The 19,069-nt window shown below is 34.0% G+C and overlaps 2 protein-coding genes across 8 annotated transcripts; both read left to right on the top strand.

Annotated features, from left to right (window-relative positions):
* Window positions 1-2,474: 2,474 nt before the first annotated feature.
* On the top strand, window positions 2,475-5,450 carry LOC112525782. Of its 5 annotated transcripts, none has more exons than XM_025136067.1 (5): window positions 2,475-2,686; window positions 2,783-3,673; window positions 3,794-4,567; window positions 4,806-4,923; window positions 5,067-5,450. In XM_025136067.1, exons 2-5 carry the CDS (start codon window positions 2,936-2,938, stop codon window positions 5,285-5,287), a joined length of 1,851 nt encoding a protein of 616 aa, XP_024991835.1. In that variant the 5' UTR covers window positions 2,475-2,686; window positions 2,783-2,935; the 3' UTR covers window positions 5,288-5,450. The 5 variants fall into 5 exon arrangements, with proteins under 5 accessions (XP_024991835.1, XP_024991826.1, XP_024991819.1 ...); XM_025136058.1 differs by having other exon boundaries at window positions 2,769-3,673; XM_025136051.1 differs by having other exon boundaries at window positions 2,475-3,673.
* A 4,162-nt stretch (window positions 5,451-9,612) lies between these two features.
* On the top strand, window positions 9,613-15,682 carry LOC112525854 (pleiotropic drug resistance protein 2-like). 3 transcript variants are annotated; one of them, XM_025136158.1, is made up of 18 exons: window positions 9,613-10,001; window positions 10,080-10,200; window positions 10,298-10,386; window positions 10,466-10,841; window positions 10,928-11,018; window positions 11,103-12,003; window positions 12,083-12,243; window positions 12,328-12,425; window positions 12,507-12,681; window positions 12,769-12,941; window positions 13,029-13,361; window positions 13,440-13,730; window positions 13,820-13,903; window positions 13,973-14,106; window positions 14,182-14,409; window positions 14,479-14,650; window positions 14,728-14,982; window positions 15,288-15,682. In XM_025136158.1, the coding sequence occupies exons 1-18, from the start codon at window positions 9,613-9,615 to the stop codon at window positions 15,555-15,557; spliced, it is 4,341 nt and encodes a 1,446-aa protein (XP_024991926.1). In that variant the 3' UTR covers window positions 15,558-15,682. The 3 variants fall into 3 exon arrangements, with proteins under 3 accessions (XP_024991926.1, XP_024991917.1, XP_024991933.1); XM_025136149.1 differs by having other exon boundaries at window positions 12,328-12,431; window positions 12,516-12,681; XM_025136165.1 differs by having other exon boundaries at window positions 12,083-12,254; window positions 12,339-12,431; window positions 12,516-12,681.
* The last annotated feature ends 3,387 nt before the right edge of the window (window positions 15,683-19,069 follow it).

The raw sequence follows: 19,069 nt of genomic DNA, 5'->3' as shown, positions 1-19,069 counted from the left end.
GTGACCTAATAATGTAAAATGAATAAACGATTAAAATAATATTTTTACGTAAAATAAAACAAAACATATTAATCATATCATTTATCAAATATTATGTCACATTATATATTTAGTCCACAATAAAATATAATGTTTGAGATTAAAATTTGCTAAAATTTTATCATGTGCATAACAAATAATATGAGCGCATAATTTGCAAAAAGTACATTCACATGTGCATAAACTTATATCATAGTTTGGTAAATCATGTGAAACTGGTTTCGATAAATAAATGTTTTTGACTCCCTCGCAATTCTACTTGCAAAAATCATGATATTCGTTGTCCAATAAATTCATATCGAACTCTTTAAAATTTACACTAAGTTATGAGTTGGTCCAATATCTATATTTCTCTTTGAAGGGTATTAATGTATTTATTTGTGGTGTCAGTAACATGATCCAAACATATTTGTATTTAACAAGATGCGATTAAAATTTGTATTCATATAATGAACTTGTGTTTTTTCACTACTAGAAAACCGGGTTTTCAACATCAAAAAAGCCAACTTCCATTGACTTCCACTGGAAATCTGCCATTAAATATATTCCAGCAATATTTACGGCGGATTTTTGATTAATTTTTTAAGATTAACCTTTGCCGATAATCTGCCGGAAAATAATTAAAATTTATTATTTTATATTTACGGCAGATTTCCGGCGGATACCGTGGCCATCGGTAATTTAAAATAATAAATTACTCAAGATTTTTAAAAAAACTTAATGGTTTTCCGGCGGTTCACCATGGAATTTTTCAGGCGGATTTCCGGCGGATTTTTGATTTTTTTTAATTGTTTTCATACTTTTGGTTTTCTATATATGAAAAATGTTACATATATTCTTAATGAATCATATTGAACTTTAATGGATCATATTAGGCTTTAACGGTCCTCTTGGATTTTAATTGATTGTATTGGACTTTAATGGATCGTATTGGACTTCAATGCATCATATTGGTCTTTAGTGGATCATATTGGGGTTTAACGGTTCTATTGGGCTTTAATAGATCGTATTGATCTTTAATGGATCGTATTAGGTTTTAATGAGTCGTAATGAGCTTTAATGTGTCAATTGGGCTTTAATAGATATTAGTTGGGCTTAAACGTTTCTATTGAACTTCAATGGATCGTAGTGGGTTTCAATTGATCGTATTGAATTTTAACAGTTCTATTGGGCTTTAACGGATCGAATTGAGTTTTAACGGATCATATCGGATTTTAACGGATAGAGCCGCCTAAAATGTGGACCTGTTTAGTAGCGTTTGTGGTTATATCTACATTAGATAATAACCATAAGTGCCGCATACAATCATTTATATAGTTTATGGATGTATTTGAAATTTTATAATGAAAGTTTTGGTAAATTGGTAAATCAGGTCCTTGGGGTTTCTACTTTATTAATTTCGGTCCTCTAAACAACAATGAACTTGAGCAACTAATGAACAATGTTTTGGCAAACTAGAGGGACCTCAATGCTACCAATATAATTAGGGAAAAGTACAATAAAAATCAATGAACTTTCTTGTTTGGAATGATTAAGTCTTTGAACTTTTTTTTGGAACAAATAAGTCATTGAACTTTCTAAAACATGTTAAATAAGTCCTTGGACAATTTTTTGGCACAAATAAGTCCTTGGACATTCCAAAATATATTAAATAAGTTCTTAAACATTCCAAAAAATGTTAAATAAGTCCTTGGACTATTTTTGGAACAAATAAGTCCTTGAACAATCCAAAACATGTTAAATAACTTCTTGAACTTTTATAAAACATGTTGGATACATTCTAATGACTTGTACAACTAGTTAAAATGGTAATTATTTTTTTGTAAATGTAAGTACTTTTTTGTTATATTTGTTTAATTTTATAGATCTAAATATTTTTTGGTTCAAAAAATATTTAGAGGCTTAATCGTTCAAAATATGAATGTTCATTGGGTTTTTTTCGGATTTTTTTCACTATTTTACCACTTTATTTTTTTCAAAAAGTTATTTAACATGTTTTGGATTGTTCAAGGACTTATTTGTTCCAAAAATTGTCCAATGACTTATTTAACATTTTTTGAAATGTTCAAGAACTTATTTGTTCCAAAAATTGTCCAATGACTTATTTAACATWTTTTGGAATGTTCAAGGACTTATTTAACATGTTTTGGAAAGTTCAAGGACTTATTTGTTCCAAAAAAAAGTTCAAGGACTTAATCATTCCAAACAAGAAAGTTCATTGGTTTTTATTGTACTTTTCACATATAATTAATACCACCGAGGGTTCTAATCCAAAACTTTGACAAACTACAGGGACCAAAATTGTAATTCACAATTTATTTTTTTAAAAACAATATAACATGCGACGCAGCAGCAGCGGACTTACCCTAGGGTTCCACGATCCAACGGTCGCCACCTCTTCTCCTACCTCTCTCTCTCATCGCACCGCCATATGCACCTTTTCGTTTTCCCGCCCCCCGCCTTTTCCCCGCCCGATTCTTCATTTTCTACGACCGTCTCTCTCTATCTCTCTGGTGTTCTTGAAACCCAAACCACTGTCAACAGGTACACGCACTAAAATCTTTCACAGAAACCCAGAGCTTGTGTACTCTCAATCGCCACGACTCGAAATCTCTCAAAAATTCATCGGTTTCGGAGGAAAACCCAGGTTTTATCTTGTCCAGATTATCGTTCTCCCTTTTAAATTTCCGGTTTTCTTTCCTATTCAAACACATAATTATATCTCTGAGGTGCGTTGCCGAAGATTTCGTGCGTGTTCTCCGGTTGGTTGCTCTGAGAACTTTTGAGAAATTAAAAATGGGTTTATGTGTCGTCGTTGGGGATGAGGAGGAATATTAAAGATTTTGGAGCTTACGCTTCACGAATTTTTTGAAGGCTGGCCTTAAGATCATTGGGGATGAAGAGAAGTACTAGGGTTTTCGGGGGTAGGGTTTTAAGATCAGGAAGACGATTGTTTGCTACTAGATGCGAGGAAGAAGTGAAGCGAGCGAGACTATCGCCTGTTGCTGTTTTAGATATCCAAGAAAACAGGGGCGAGCTTCTGGATCATGGTGGTGAACGTGGGCTGCATAATTTGGATAGAGAAGATGGAAACGTGGATGGATCTAACATGGCAATGGAAATTGATGACGAAGAACAAGAAAGAAAAATCAAGTTGGGCGAATACAAGAAACTGAATGGAAATGGAACCCATGAAGAAGAAATCAAAATCAAATTGGGGGAATTCCAGAAAGTGAATGGTGAAGAGCAACAAGAGATCAAATTAGGGAAATTCAAAAATATGAGCTTGGTCGATGATAATGGCAGTGATAATGTGAGTTGTAGCAAGCAATTTGGAGCTGTTTATACTAGAAAACGAAAGAGGACATTACGAAGAGACTCGAGTATACAATGCAGTAGTTTTGAGCAAAAGTGTGGTTCAGATGACAGGTATGCAAAGAAGTACTTTAAGAAGGTTAGAACTAGTTTCCGAACCGATTGTTGCGATTCGAAGTTTGGTTTTGATGGGGAAGATGTTTCATTGAAACAGTCAGTTGTTTCATTCAGCCATTGTAGTTATGGAAGTGGTGATAGCATTAGCAACATTCAACAGTTTCCTTGTTTCATGAGCTCAAATGGCATCCGGTGTCTGCAGGTATGCTATGATTTTTACATTTTCATGTCTAATCAACAATCTATTATCGATAAATTAGAAAAAGATCACATTTGGTAGTATTTCTACATCTCATTTCTATCTTTTTTTGCTATCTTTCAGGATTCTAGTTGCATTATAGGCCATGGATATTGTAAAGTATATGGCTCCATTTTTTCTGCACCATTCTTCACCGTGGACATCAATGCACTTCCATTCTGCTTCTTGTATATGCACTCAACCTTAGCTCTAATATATTCATTCCTGTCCTACGCATTCATAATGCATTCAGTAGATGAAAAGGTTATGAATGATGATGATGATGATGACGACGATGATGTTAAATTGCCACTAATCGTCACTACGGAAAGGGACTGTGCTTTAGATAAATGTATGATCGTTAGAAAAGCTAGATCTGCAAGGAAAACAGTGCCAAGGGTCGCGCTTTTCAAGAAATGTTTCCGAAGAAACGTGTGGGCCCATGTAGAAAATATAGTGCCAGTGCCTTGCGTGAGGGAAATAGAAGGGTATGAAGAAGATGAGTACGTACCCTTTATGCTACCTGAGACTTATATTTGTTCTAGAAGTGCCGAAGTTACTAGATGTTTGGAGAAGAGTTATCCGATTTATGATATGGATTCTGATGATGAGCGGTGGTTAAAGGAGTTGAACAGTGAGCGTTTTGGGGATAACGGGCCTGTCTCAGAAGATAGTTTAGAGAAAATAATCGATGCTTTTGAGAGAGGAAGCTATTGTACTCCGTTTTATTTCTCTGATGTTGTATCAGCTATTGATCGGTGTTCAAGCCTGGCATCAAAGGAAACTCTAGAAGCTGTTTATAGTTATTGGATGACTAAACGGAAGAAGAAACGATCCTCTCTTATTCAAGTTTTTCAGGTAAAAGTTCCCTCGTTAAAGATATATACATATAATTATATAGAAGTAGGTTCATTTGAGAACTGTGAATATGTTGAGAAGCATGGGAACCAAATATTCATAAATGAATGAATTTCATGAATTATTCATTATGAATTTTCATGTATATTATGCACATTCATTTCGAATATTAAATCAGCTCTACTATACTAATATTTCATATAAAATGAGATTTTTCTAACAAGGACCTTGATGGCAGTGTTATCCGTGTAAAAAAGTTAAACGACATTCCACAAGCGCTGTTCTGCGTAAGAAACGTTCATCCAGAAGACGGGCGAGCCAACGTTGTGTAGAAAAGCAACTTGATTTCTTCAAAGGTGTGTGCATCCTTCGAGTCCCTTTACCTTTTTTCTTATAGCAAATCCGAATCCTTTCAAGATTCGAATTCTTATATTATGATTGCGATCCGAATAAGGTTTTCTTAGCCTTGATCTAGAAATTGATATGAAAACGTGAACAGCGGCAATATTGAATGATGAAAACAAGTTGGCAAAGGTGATTGTGGAAGTGCATGAAGCAGAGGAAGGTGCAAGGAGGGCAGAAGCAGCAGCCATTGTTAAACGACAAGAAGCTCAGGCTGCTATGGAGACTGCAGATTTGGCAACTTACAGAGCAGCCATGGCGCTTAAAATAGCAGCAGCAGTAGCAGCAAATGGTGGATCAGTAGTAGATTGTTTATAGATTTAGAGCTGATTGTTGTAGAGCTAATTGATTTGCATCAATGGTAGACCTTACTCTGGGTTTGGTTTCTGCTAAAATGTGAAAAGGGAAATAAGACGCAGGTTTTTTTTGGTGATGGTGGTCAATAGTTTGGCGTTTGATGAAATGCATTACACATATAATAATGGTCTAATTAATCAATCCTCTTACTTTCTCAGGCTTATTTGGTTGATTTTCTATTAAATCATGTATAAATAAAACTATCTATGTAGACAGTTTGTATAGATTGCAAATATTTGTTTGAGAGTATTTTTTTAACTGGGGAGAGTAGATATGGAAAAAAACAAGACTTTTTACTTACAGTTTTTTTAAAAGTTTACTGAATAAGTCATTTTTTATATGTTATTAAACCATTACCAAACAGTCATATAGTTAATATAATAAGTTGTATCATTAAGCTACTAACAACATGCAAAGTAACATAAAAAAATTTGATTGGATTCCCATTTGTGTGTACAGGTGCCTTTTTTGCTGATAATATTAGGAAATTGAATTTCATAGATTCCATTGTTCATAAATTTCATATTTTATCGCATATATAATGAAATTCAATTTCGTACCTATTATTTTTTCAAAAATACAAAACTGCCGAAAGGAAAACCCTAGCATAATTTATATGTTCCCACTTCCCACCACAACCGAACCCAACTAGTATCTTTGGCAGCCATTTTCATCATCGCCTAGTAATAATATCATACTGATTTGAAACTGAAGTCTACATTTTGCTAACTAAACATGCACATTCAAATTCCTACAAGAGATTCTGGCCAACTAAACACATGATCAAACTTCATTGATTTTCCTTCAAATTTTAATACAAAAACCATATAAGATTTTGAACTACATGAACATCAATCTACACAAAGACAAAATCCAATAAACATTGATCCAATCAAAAACGAAAAATTCCCGTGAAAAACAAATATGCAAAAGAAAAAAAGAAACGAGAGAAAAAACATCATCATGCAATGCAAAAGAACAAAAAAGAGAGAACTTCGAGCTAAAAGGAAAGCGAACAACTTCACGAAACCTTTAGACAATGGAGAAGCAGAGCGAAACGACAAGATGGTGACGGAAAATGATGTATTTACCGTAATAAGAATCAACTCAAAGTTTATTTCATTTTACTACAAATTTCTCTTTTTAAAGGGTAATAAAAATCATTAATTAATGCAAATTTCTAAAATTATTATTTCAGAACAATTCGTGTTAAAATTACTAATTTAATTCATTAGAACATCCCCTACTATATTCTTTGAAATTTCTTTAAAATGGATAACCAAAATCCAAAATATCTAAAAAATTAAATTCAACTACAACAATTTCTTCATTTTTAAGATTACAACACTAATTGTATTGTTCAAATATTTCATACATTTAATAAAATATTATTTATTTTTACTAAACATTTAATTTCAAATTTTTCTTTATTGAAAATATGATATAAATATTTTTCTCTAATAGTAATCATTTTTAGAAGTTCTCCAAAAATTTGGACAATATCATGACCATTTTGTTGCTTTCTCAATTTTAAAAAATCTATTGAATATATGGTTTCCAATTACTTTTAGTTTTGAAAATTGTATTTACTAAGTTTACAGTGATTTCGAATTCTTTTGTCTTTTAGTGGATATTATTCTTTTTATTAACCTTGATATCCAACCCGCGATGCAAGCCGACTAATCTCAGGACGACCATCTGCTTTGCAGATAACCCGGAGTCACCGTATTTGAACCTCCGTGACCACAAGAAATTTTTTATACCTCCTTAAATATTATTTTGATATGTATAACATATCAAAGTTTTGACAGAATGATTGATAATTAAAGTCTGAATTCAAATTTTAGTTGAATTTATTGTTAGGAGAATTCGAATCAGAATTCCACATTGTTCACCATCAAATTTTTGTCGGGTTGACCCGGTTAGATTATGCAAGGAGTTTTAAATCTAAAAAAACCTTATTAAATCTTGGTCCTCTAACCAACCATCAGGAGATTTAAAGAGTTGTTATCAAATGCTAACCAGGTTAGTGTTTATCGTGTTATTTACCATAGCAGAGTAATATAATAAAGGTCGAGAATCTTATTTCATAAAAAGCATAACAAATATCAAGAATCTTAGCTAGTTAACACTTATCGGGTAAGAGACGCTTACCAATGATTTTACTCTGTCATTTTAATACCTGGAAATCTTATAACCTGGTAAGAAAAATAAGAATGATGATTTCTACCAGATAAACACTCTCTAATGAGCATTTGTTAAATGGACCCTAAATAAGAAAAAAGAAGATGCTATTCAGATAGTGAAAGATACATCTGATTATAGACCATCCATATTCTTCCACCATTTTAGATACATTGAATTTAAAGCACAAATACGATCATCAACATGTACAGTTTTTATAACAAAAAAGTAATTACTCAAACTTTCGTAACTGAATTATCGATGATAGAATAATTTACATAACTTTTTAATCCAGCTAGCCGAGTAAAGTAATAGAAAACCAACTCAACCATACTGTGTTGGTCGATTTAACTGCTATCGACCGAACTGTAAACACTTTTAGTTAAAATACGTAACTTTTTTAAAGAAATGATATTTTGTGATAAAAGTAGGGTTGTTAAAAAAAACCATTGGACCGCTCAAACCGGCCGAACTAAGTAAAACCGGACCGTTTTTGGCGGTTTAAGTGGTCTAGTGGTTTGGTTTGGTTTGAAAAATAGCAAAACTGGGCGGTCCGGTCCGCGGTCTGGAACATTTTTTGGGCGGTTTGGACCAAACCGACCGCCAAATATATATATATATATATATATATATATATATATATAATTATTTATTTTATTGTGGACTATGGCTCAAATATATCCCTAAGTCCAACATAAAGTCTAACATCTAACATAATCAAAATGAATATTTAATCTAAAATTATAAATTATATATGTTTTTTAGTTTAATATTTAAAGTAAACTGTCTAAACCGGTCAGACCAGACCGCCTTTTCATGGTTTGGTTTGACCGGTCTAGGCACTTGATATTAAACCGTTCGGTTTGAAAATTTTATAAACCACCATTAAAATTTGACCAAATCGGACCACGTACACCCATAAATAAAAGTATTGAAAAAGAAGCATCAAATTATAATGAAATGACTTGGAAGACACCGTTTACTTTTGTTTCGATTATGACCTGCACGTGAATTTTTTCTGTTCAAAAATCATGATTATTGGATCCTATTGGAACATGTCGACATTTAGTCAACGAGATGAATAGAAAAATTGAACAACTTTGGAACACCAGATCATATGTTGATATATATATATATATATATATATATATATATATATATAAAATCAGATTAAATCACATATTAAAATTATAAAAAACAGTATTGTTATTGATATAAAAAAAATTAAACAAATGAAATTTTATTAAATCAGATGTTATATGCATCTTTTTTATTTATAGATGTTAATAAGTAAGAATACATTTACAATTTTTTTTTATTAACCTGGATATCCAATCCGTTATGCGAGCATATTAATCCCAAGACGACCACCTGTTTTGCAGATAGTCCGGAGTCACCGTATTTGAACCTCTGTGGCCACAAAAGAATTTTTATTCCTCTTTGGATTTGAACCTAAGACCTCCTGGTATTTTTAACCTTTGGAACCAAAATCAAACCAATCAGGCACGACAAATATGGTTCAATTTTATTGAAGTTATGTATCAGGTATTGACAATTGACTCAGTTTGTTAAGGACAAAAATATTGGCCTAAAAAGTCATAACAAATGGACCCCATATCTCTTACTTTTATTGTTCCCACTTTGCTGACCATTGGTATATTTTAGATATTTTTTCATAATTACATAAATGATTTATTCTTATGTTTTCTTTTCCCATTTAAAATCTGTTTAAAATTAAACGATTAAATAGATATCAAATTTATCAAATATGTAAAGGTTACCTTCACAATATTTTATTAAGAAGATTTAATGTAATTCATGTGGTCTCATAAAAAGCTGATGGTTGGTGTAATATGATCACGGGACTATATAATTCATTATATTTATGGTAAATATTTAAGGATAAGAATGAGAGACTGGGCATGATTCAGTGGGCCCAGTGCAAAAGGTATGAACGTCGAATCAAATGTGAACCTTGACTTTTTGTTAGATGCCAACTTAGCAATAAATAAAAGACCAACACCCTCTTCCCATGTCAAATCTAATTACAGCTTCATCATCAAGCTCAATTTCACCACCTTCATATAACTCCATTTTGTTAGATGGCAGCAGCACTCGCCGGAGATGATCTGGCGAGGTCGATGAGCAGGCGGAGTCTCTCATCCTCCAGGAGGAGTTGGGCTTCCGCTAGTATTAAGGAGGCCTTCTCGGCGGCACCTAGTGGTGGTGATGCTTTCGCAAGGAGCAGTGGAAGGCATGATGATGATGAAGAAGAGCTCAAATGGGCTGCAATCGAGAAACTCCCTACGTACGATAGATTAAGGAAAGGAATCTTGAAGCAAGTTCTCGATAATGGGGAAATCGTTCATGAACAGATCGATATCGCACATCTTGGAGCTCAGGATAAGAAGCAGTTAATGGGGAGTATACTCAAAGTTGTGGAAGAAGATAATGAGAAGTTTCTAATTAGAGTTCGAGCTAGAACCGATCGGTGAACCTACTAATCCTTGATCTGTTTCTATTCATTTTTCAAGCGTTACTAATGTGTAATATTGTACGGGTTAAACAGGGTCGGGATTGATATTCCAAAGGTCGAAGTACGCTACAAAAATGTATCGATTGAAGGAGATGTTCATGTTGGTTCTAGAGCTCTTCCTACTTTGCTAAATGCAACACTCAACACTATAGAGGTTTGTCAATTTCTAGTCCTAAAACTACATGAAATCCGAAAATTCTATTGTCCAATCTACACTTTCTAACATTTTTCTACCGAATTATCATCGAAAGGGACTTCTTCAATTCATCAGGCTTGTTCCATCCAAGAAAAGAGTCGTCAAAATCTTGCGGGACGTGAGTGGGATTGTGAGGCCATCACGGTATGTTTTGTGACATTTCTAACTTCTTGGAAACCAGATATATTCACTGGCTCATAGTTTCCGAGTTTTTCCTTTTCAGGATGACGCTGCTTCTAGGACCTCCTGGTTCCGGGAAGACTACGTTACTACGGGCACTTGCTGGAATTCTAGATTCAGATCTACGAATCACTGGAGAAGTTACATACTGTGGTCATCAGATGTCAGAATTCATACCTCAGAGAACTTGTGCATATATCAGTCAACATGACGTCCACCATGGCGAGATGACCGTCAGGGAGACCTTCGATTTTGCCGGACGTTGTCTAGGCGTAGGAACCAGATACGACCTCCTGGCAGAACTGTCACGGCGTGAGAAAGATGGAGGGATCAAACCAGACCCAGAAATCGACGCCTTCATGAAAGCCACAGCCGTGGCTGGTCAAGAATCTAGTTTGGTTACAGACTATGTTCTAAAGGTTTATCTCAAACCCTCGAGTTAGATTTTTCATTAGAGTTTTCTAGTTTCTAGCAACTCGAGTTAATAGAAACTGAATCTAAATAGATACTCGGTTTAGATATCTGCGCTGATATCATGGTGGGTGACGAGATGAGAAGAGGAATCTCTGGTGGGCAGAAAAAGCGCGCCACTACTGGTATTATTCGATGCTCGTATGTTTCTGGTTTCTTAAGCTTTCAAATAATTTGATGAAGGATTCTTTGTTTTTCTGTAACTTCAGGTGAAATGTTGGTTGGGCCTGCTAAAGTTTTCTTTATGGATGAAATCTCAACTGGCTTGGACAGTTCGACCACTTTTCAGATCGTCAAATACATGAAACAGATGGTTCACATCATGGATGTAACCATGATCATCTCGCTTCTGCAACCTGCGCCTGAAACATTCGAACTATTTGACGACATTATACTCCTTTCCGAGGGTCAAATCGTCTACCAAGGCCCCCGTGCAGACATTCTTGATTTCTTCAAAAGCGCAGGGTTCAAATGCCCAGAAAGGAAAGGAGTTGCTGACTTTTTGCAAGAAGTTACTTCCAAAAAAGACCAAGAACAATACTGGTTTAATAAGAATGAACCTTACCACTTTGTCTCCGTGCCTGAATTTGGTCAGATTTTCGGCCGGTTTCAGGTTGGTGAGCGCCTTTATGATGATCTTGCAGTTCCTTATAACAAAACCAACGTCCATCCGGCTGCTTTGGTGACTGAAAAGTACGGTATATCAAACATGGAACTCCTTAAAGCAAACTTAGCTAGAGAATGGCTATTGATGAAACGGAACGCTTTCTTGTACATATTCAAGACCACCCAGATCACTGTCATGTCCGTTATTGCTTTCACGGTGTTCTTTAGAACCGAAATGAAGAGTGGTCAGCTTGAAGATGGGGGGAAGTATTTTGGTGCATTGTTCTTCAGTCTCCTAAATGTGATGTTTAATGGGGCAGCCGAGCTTGCCTTAACGATTATGAGGCTTCCTGTGTTCTTCAAACAGAGGGATTCGTTGTTCTACCCAGCATGGGCCTTTGCACTACCGATATGGATCATGAAGATTCCTATATCGATCATGGAATCAGTAATATGGATTGTTCTAACATATTACACTATTGGCTTTGCTCCTTCAGCAAGCAGGCAAGTAGTTGCATCTTTTTGAAACTAATGAGGTAGAACTTGAATGAATCTTGGATAACCGGTTCTGAATATTTATCAGGTTTTTCAAGCAGCTTTTGGCTTATATCGGCCTACATCAAATGGCTTTGTCTCTTTTTCGTTTCATTGCTGCACTAGGAAGAACACAGGTTGTTGCAAATGCTCTTGGCACCTTTTCTTTGCTAATAGTTTTTGTACTCGGTGGATTCATCGTTGCAAAAGGTCGGTATCTGGTATCCCAACTCTTTGTAGGCTGCATACTGACAAGTGATTGAGCGTGTTTATAACGTATTGCATTTCTTGCAGACGACATTGAGCCATGGATGATATGGGGATATTATATCTCCCCGATGATGTATGGACAAAATGCCATCGTGATTAACGAGTTCTTAGATGAAAGATGGAGCACTGTAAGCTAAATTGATGCTCATTACTCACGAATTCCATGCGTTTTGCTTATGTCTCGAATTAAATCACTTCCCCTCATTTCACAGCCAAACCCCGATTCACGAATCAATGAACCGACTGTAGGGAAGGTTCTTCTCAAGTCCAGGGGGATGTTCACGACCGAGTATATGTTTTGGGTTTGTGTCATGGCACTCTTCGGGTTTTCCGTTCTGTTTAACATCTTCTTTGTGGCAGCTCTGACATACTTGAATCGTAAGATCATGATTTCGGGTATTTGTGTAATCTTTGTAATCTGCAGAGTTTCTTGCATCTTATATACCATTTTGATTTAAAATCCAGCTCTCGGAGATTCCAAGACTGCTGTTCCGACAGAAGATGAGCAGAATGAGAAGCACCCACAAGCAGGCACAGAAATGGCAGCAAATAACATCAACAAGAAAGGAATGGTGCTTCCATTTCAACCATTATCACTTGCATTTGATCATGTCAATTACTTTGTAGACATGCCTGCTGTAAGTCCCAGTTATACCAAGATAAGATACTTGATTTCTCCGGATAATCTGTGAAAAGATAACATCAAAATCATGCAAATTTATCAGGAAATGAAAGCTCAAGGAATCGAACAGGATCGACTGCAACTGCTACAAGATGTCAGCGGTGCATTCAGGCCGGGCATTCTCACAGCATTGGTTGGCGTAAGTGGTGCCGGAAAGACTACTCTGATGGATGTGCTAGCCGGAAGAAAGACCGGTGGCTACATCAAAGGAAGTGTCAGCATCTCCGGTTACCCTAAAAACCAAGAAACTTTTGCTCGTGTAAGCGGATACTGTGAACAAAATGACATCCATTCTCCACATGTCACGGTTTATGAGTCGCTTGTGTACTCTGCGTGGCTGCGTCTTGCTCCGGACATAACCACAGAAACATGCCAGGTAAAATTTGTCTACTTTTACCAACTTTGGTCATTTTGTAAGTTACCAACAACGACTGCATTTTCTTTTGTGGTTTAGATGTTTGTGGATGAAGTCATGGATTTGGTCGAATTGAACCCGTTAAGGAATGCATTAGTTGGCCTTCCGGGAGTAGATGGTCTCTCAACTGAACAACGAAAGAGACTTACCATTGCAGTAGAATTGGTTGCAAATCCATCGATTATCTTTATGGACGAGCCCACATCAGGACTTGATGCAAGAGCTGCCGCCATTGTCATGCGTACCGTTAGAAATACGGTTGATACGGGTCGGACGGTCGTCTGCACGATTCACCAACCGAGTATTGACATTTTCGAAGCTTTTGATGAGGCAAGTTATCTGAAATCAATCACTCGGTTCTCATTTGCTCGGTTCAGCAAGTCATCGTTCTTCAAAACTTACTCCTTACTTTCTTGCAGCTGTTGTTGATGAAAAGAGGAGGGCAGGTCACTTACACAGGACCCCTTGGGCACCACTCTCACTTGCTAATCGAATATTTTGAAGTGAGTACATCCCTTTTCCGTTCTCCCATTTTAACAACATCATGGAGCTAACAAGAACAAACTTCTCAGTCCATTCCAGGGGTCAACAGTATAAAAGAAGGTCAAAATCCGGCCACATGGATGCTTGACGTTAGTTCTCCAGCAGTCGAAGCTCAACTTGGTGTCGATTTCGCAGAAATCTTTGCCAACTCTGATCTGTATAAGTATGAAAACCTCCTACTATTCTCCTAGTCTTTTATATTCTACTAAGCCTCGTACTCATGGATTCTTGCTAACAGGAGGAACCAGGAGCTCATTAAAGAGCTCAGTACACCGGTAGAAGGGTCCCAGGACCTTTACTTCCCAACAAAGTACTCTCAATCCTTTTGGACACAATGCAAAGCTTGTTTATGGAAACAACACTGGTCTTACTGGAGGCATCCACAATATAATGCTGTTCGGTTCTCCATGACAACAGTGATTGGCATCCTCTTTGGAGTAATTTTCTGGAACAAAGGCCAAAAAACGTAAGAAACCTAACAATTTGTTTTAATCTTTGGCATGTTAACTTTAAAGATTTGGTGTCGCTATGACAGGGACCAACAACAAGATGTAATGAATTTGATGGGAGCTATGTATGCTGCCGTCATGTTTCTTGGTGGAACCAACACTTCGGCCGTGCAGTCTGTGGTATCTGTAGAACGAACAGTTTTCTACCGTGAGAAAGCAGCTGGGATGTATTCAGCAATCCCCTATGCATTTGCTCAGGTACGAGAAATTTGTCACCTTTTCTGTTTCTATTGGAGTTGCTAGAAACTGAAGCTAGATCACTATTTTGCCTGCAGGTGGCAATTGAGGTGGCATATGTATGCATCCAGACGTTGATATACAGTCTTCTGATTTACTCGATGATTGGATACCATTGGTCAGCCGACAAGTTCTTGTGGTTCTACTTCTACATATTCATGTGCTTTGTCTATTTCACATTATACGGGATGATGCTCGTAGCCCTCACACCGAATTATCAGATTGCAGCAATTACTATGTCATTCTTCCTTAATTTTTGGAACTTGTTCTCTGGTTTCATGATCCCCAGAACGGTATGATACCCTAAAGCACACTAATCTGATTCCTGATTAAAATAAATGCATTACTATTTACTAACAAGGGTTTGTGTTCGGGTGAGAATATAAGTTATGATGAGAAAGGTAAAAAGGGATTTTCACTCTTGGATCAATCCTAATTGAAAAGAAAGACTAAATCAATTCCCTTCTAAAGCACAATTCATGGGTTGGTTTGAGATTAAAAGTGATCAAGGGTCCGAATCACTTCTTACACTTCTCACCTTAACTTCTATCCTCACTCGATCCTTCATTTTACTAACAAAACTACCTAATCTTTGCAGCAAATCCCAATCTGGTGGAGGTGGTATTACTGGGGTTCACCGGTGGCATGGACTCTATACGGCTTGATCACGTCTCAGCTTGGTGAAAACGAAACCTTAGTTGTGGTTCCAGGCCAGAGTTCCGTCACAGTGAAGGAATTCATCAAAGATTTTCTAGGGTTTGAGTATGATTTTCTAGGATACGTCGCTTTGGCTCATGTTGGTTGGGCCGTCCTCTTCTGCTTCGTCTTTGCCTACGGTATCAAGTTTCTGAACTACCAACGAAGATAGACGAATGATCGAACACTGTAAATGCTTTATAGAATCATGGATAATATATATTCTTCAATCTTCCATTTTTTTCCAAATCATTGATTCATAAACAAATATACATGTAGAGTTATTTGAATTTCTAATTTCCTATAATCAATTGGCATCCATGGACATTTCAACGGTTAGCAATTGCAAGCAATTAGAGAAATAAACAAACCCTAAGCATCGAACCAAGCAATTTAGTGACCAAATAATCCGGAAAAAAAATGCAATCATACAAACAGATATATGCACATCAAAATCAAACCTCATGATTGAAGTATGTTTGTGTACGATCATCAATTCCTCCGGCAATTTCGTACATTCTCCTCTTGATCAGAGTACAGAGAACTGCACCAAAAAATTTGCAATATTTCTATAGGTTTAAATATATTAAAAAACAACTTATTTTTATAAAAAAATTATTATAACATTCTTTTTTTGTTTTTATTTATTATATCAATTACTTTAAAATTAATTTTTTATTAAAATATTATATTTTGAAAAATCTATCCATAATAGCAATGGGTAACCTATTACTTTTTAAACCGGTTAACTCATTGACTTTTTCTTGTTTGTGTGACTTTAATGAGATGATGTCGATAACACATCATTTTGATGATTTAACTAAAATAAAAACAAAAATCTATTTCAAATAATTATTAGTTAATTTTCATTTTTCATTACCATGATCTAATAAAACATTTATTTTTTTGACTTTTTCTTATTAATTTGCATGCAAATTAAATATTCTAAAGTAAAAAATATTTCTTAAATAAATATGAAACATTATTTTCTTAATATATTTTATTTGTAAAAAAGATAACAAAATTTTATTTTATGTTGTTCAAATAAATACATATCTTTTAAAGTTCTCTTTAAAATGTTAACGAAATAAATTGTATTCTTCATTTTTTTTAATATTGTTATAATAAATAATTCAAAAAATCTAATTAATTTAATACATTTATACCGTCAAGTAAAAGTTTTTGAACAAATATAATATAGTCTTTAAAAGATAATATTTTTTGGTAAAAAAAGAACAATTCTTATTTTCTTTTTTCAAAAAACACATATTTTTTAAAAAATATTAGCAAGATTAATTGTGTTCTACTAGTTTTATTGATATTGGTATATTAATGAATAATTTATAATTCGTTTAATATATTTATTAAATAACAAGTAAAATATCTAAATATTAAAATTAAAAATACAATGCTTAATAAGAACTATAGATGCTATAACAAAATAATTTTTAAAGTACAATGATGTAGTAATAAAGTCACATCACTCTAGTATATGTGGACAGCCTACGTGGACTATGAGGTGACATATATACCTGGTATAATGGGTAAGTTTAAATCAAAAGATTACCCAATGCTATAATGGGTAAATTTTTCAAAGTACAATGTCGTAATAAAAAATAGTTTGAAAGTATATTGTTGTAATGAAAAAAATTGAAAATACAATGCTATAATAAAGAAATCTATGAAAGTAGATTGTTATTTTATGCATTTTGCCCAATTTCTATGTGATCGTTATTTTTGTATTTTATTAGTTTTTGATTTAAAGAATAAGGAAAAATATTTGAATTTTTAAGAAAGTAATAACCATCTTTTTTATCTTATTTTTGAATGTATGTTTTGGTATTTGTAAGGGTTCTTTCATGATATATATTTTCTTAAATTTATATAAGCGGTAAAATTATTATTTTTAAGTAAAAAAAGAAAAAACATATCAGATGTTAAATGGCCACATTAACCGGTTTTTGTTAAGGGTGTAAATAATACGAGACAACTCGCGAGCTACTCGAGATTGACTCGGTCAAAGTTCGGTCAACACTCGATTCGAATAGGCTTCACTCGAACTCGACTCAATATATTAACGAGTCGAGTCAAGCAACCTCATGCGCGAACAGCTCGTGAGATATTTGATTATTTTATGTATAATTAATTTTAAAATATAATCAGTTTTTATGATAAAATTTATAAAATATAAATAATAAAAATGTCTTATATTTTTAGATATTTAAACAAAATTATGTATTTTTCAATTATAACACTTAATCAGTTATTATTTTTTTAAATCACAATTAAAAAAAGACAAAGAAAAACTATAGAAAAAATTAGTGAAATTGTCCCACATTAGAAGAGAGATGATAAAGGAAAGGAAAAAAAATGTTATAAGAAGAAAGGAAGGTGAATGAAATTTCTAACTTTCTCTTTGTGATGATTAAGTTTGAAGTTGATCCTTTAGTTTTATAAAATTAAAAGAACACCTTTAAGTTTTAAAATTTATAAGAGAATAACCAAAAAATTTCAATGGGTGAGTTTGATTTGAGTTCGAGCTTGATTCGAGCTTAGTTCAAGCTGGATTCGAGTTTGAGCTTGAGAAATTGTTATCGAGTTCGAGTCGAGCTTTGACTTTTATTACTTGCGAGTTTTCGAGTCGAGTACGAGCTTCGAAAATTAGGTTTCATACTCGAGCTTGACTCGTATCATTTACACACCCTAGTCTTTGTTATAATTGATTCGAAAAATGTTTATATTTTTAGATTTGAATTTCCTTCACTTATCGTCGTTAAGTAATCGGTCATTTTCAAACTCTTCGTGATCTTGATATTATGGTTGTGCGTCATTAAATACATTACTTTTTAAAATTAGCAATGCTAATTTCAACTTTTTAAGTTTTGAGTAAATTACATTCTTGGTCCCTGTTTTATATGGATTTTAACAGCCTAGGTCCTTAAAATAAAATATTTATGGATTACAATCTCATGGTTTTATAGATATTTCATTTTAGGGACCTAAACTGTTAAAACCCATATAACATGGGGATCAAGAATGTAATTTACTCTTAAGTTTTACATAATTGTGGATTTGTTATCTGTGTTATGATCTTTTCTTTGATTAAGGTTCTTATAGTATGTTTATTGTAGATTTGGTCTTTGTAGTATTCCATTTGTCTTGGTCGTGGTTCTTCTGACTAACGCCTTCGTTAAATCAAAGATTATTTTGCCTAATTTTTTATACCTAATTTTTTTTTCTTATAAAAAATAAAAACAATATATTTATACACACACAATATATATATATATATATATAGAGAGAGAGAGAGAGAGGTTGGTTATTATACAACCCTTATCATTTGTGCAACCAATACAACCCAATCTCAACCGTCCATTTCATTTGATTAATATGTGATTTTATAGAGGTTTTGATTATTTTCTAATATAAAGTATTAATCATAATTAATGAAMYGTATTCATMTTCCATAAATATTTAAATCATAATAAATGAACTYTAATCATTTCCATAAATATTTCAATTTATTGGGTTGCATTGGTTGTACAAATACGATAGGTTGTATTTGAAATAAACCCTATATATATATATATATATATATAATATCAAAACAAAAAAATAGGATACTATTGTATGATTTGTTTTGTTTAAAATTTTAAAATATTAATTTTATTAAGTACAGTTTAA

This window comes from Cynara cardunculus (assembly GCF_001531365.2).
Source record: "Cynara cardunculus var. scolymus isolate 2C chromosome LG 1, CcrdV1, whole genome shotgun sequence".
NCBI lineage: Eukaryota > Viridiplantae > Streptophyta > Magnoliopsida > Asterales > Asteraceae > Cynara > Cynara cardunculus.
This window is presented reverse-complemented; position numbering and strand designations above follow the sequence as displayed.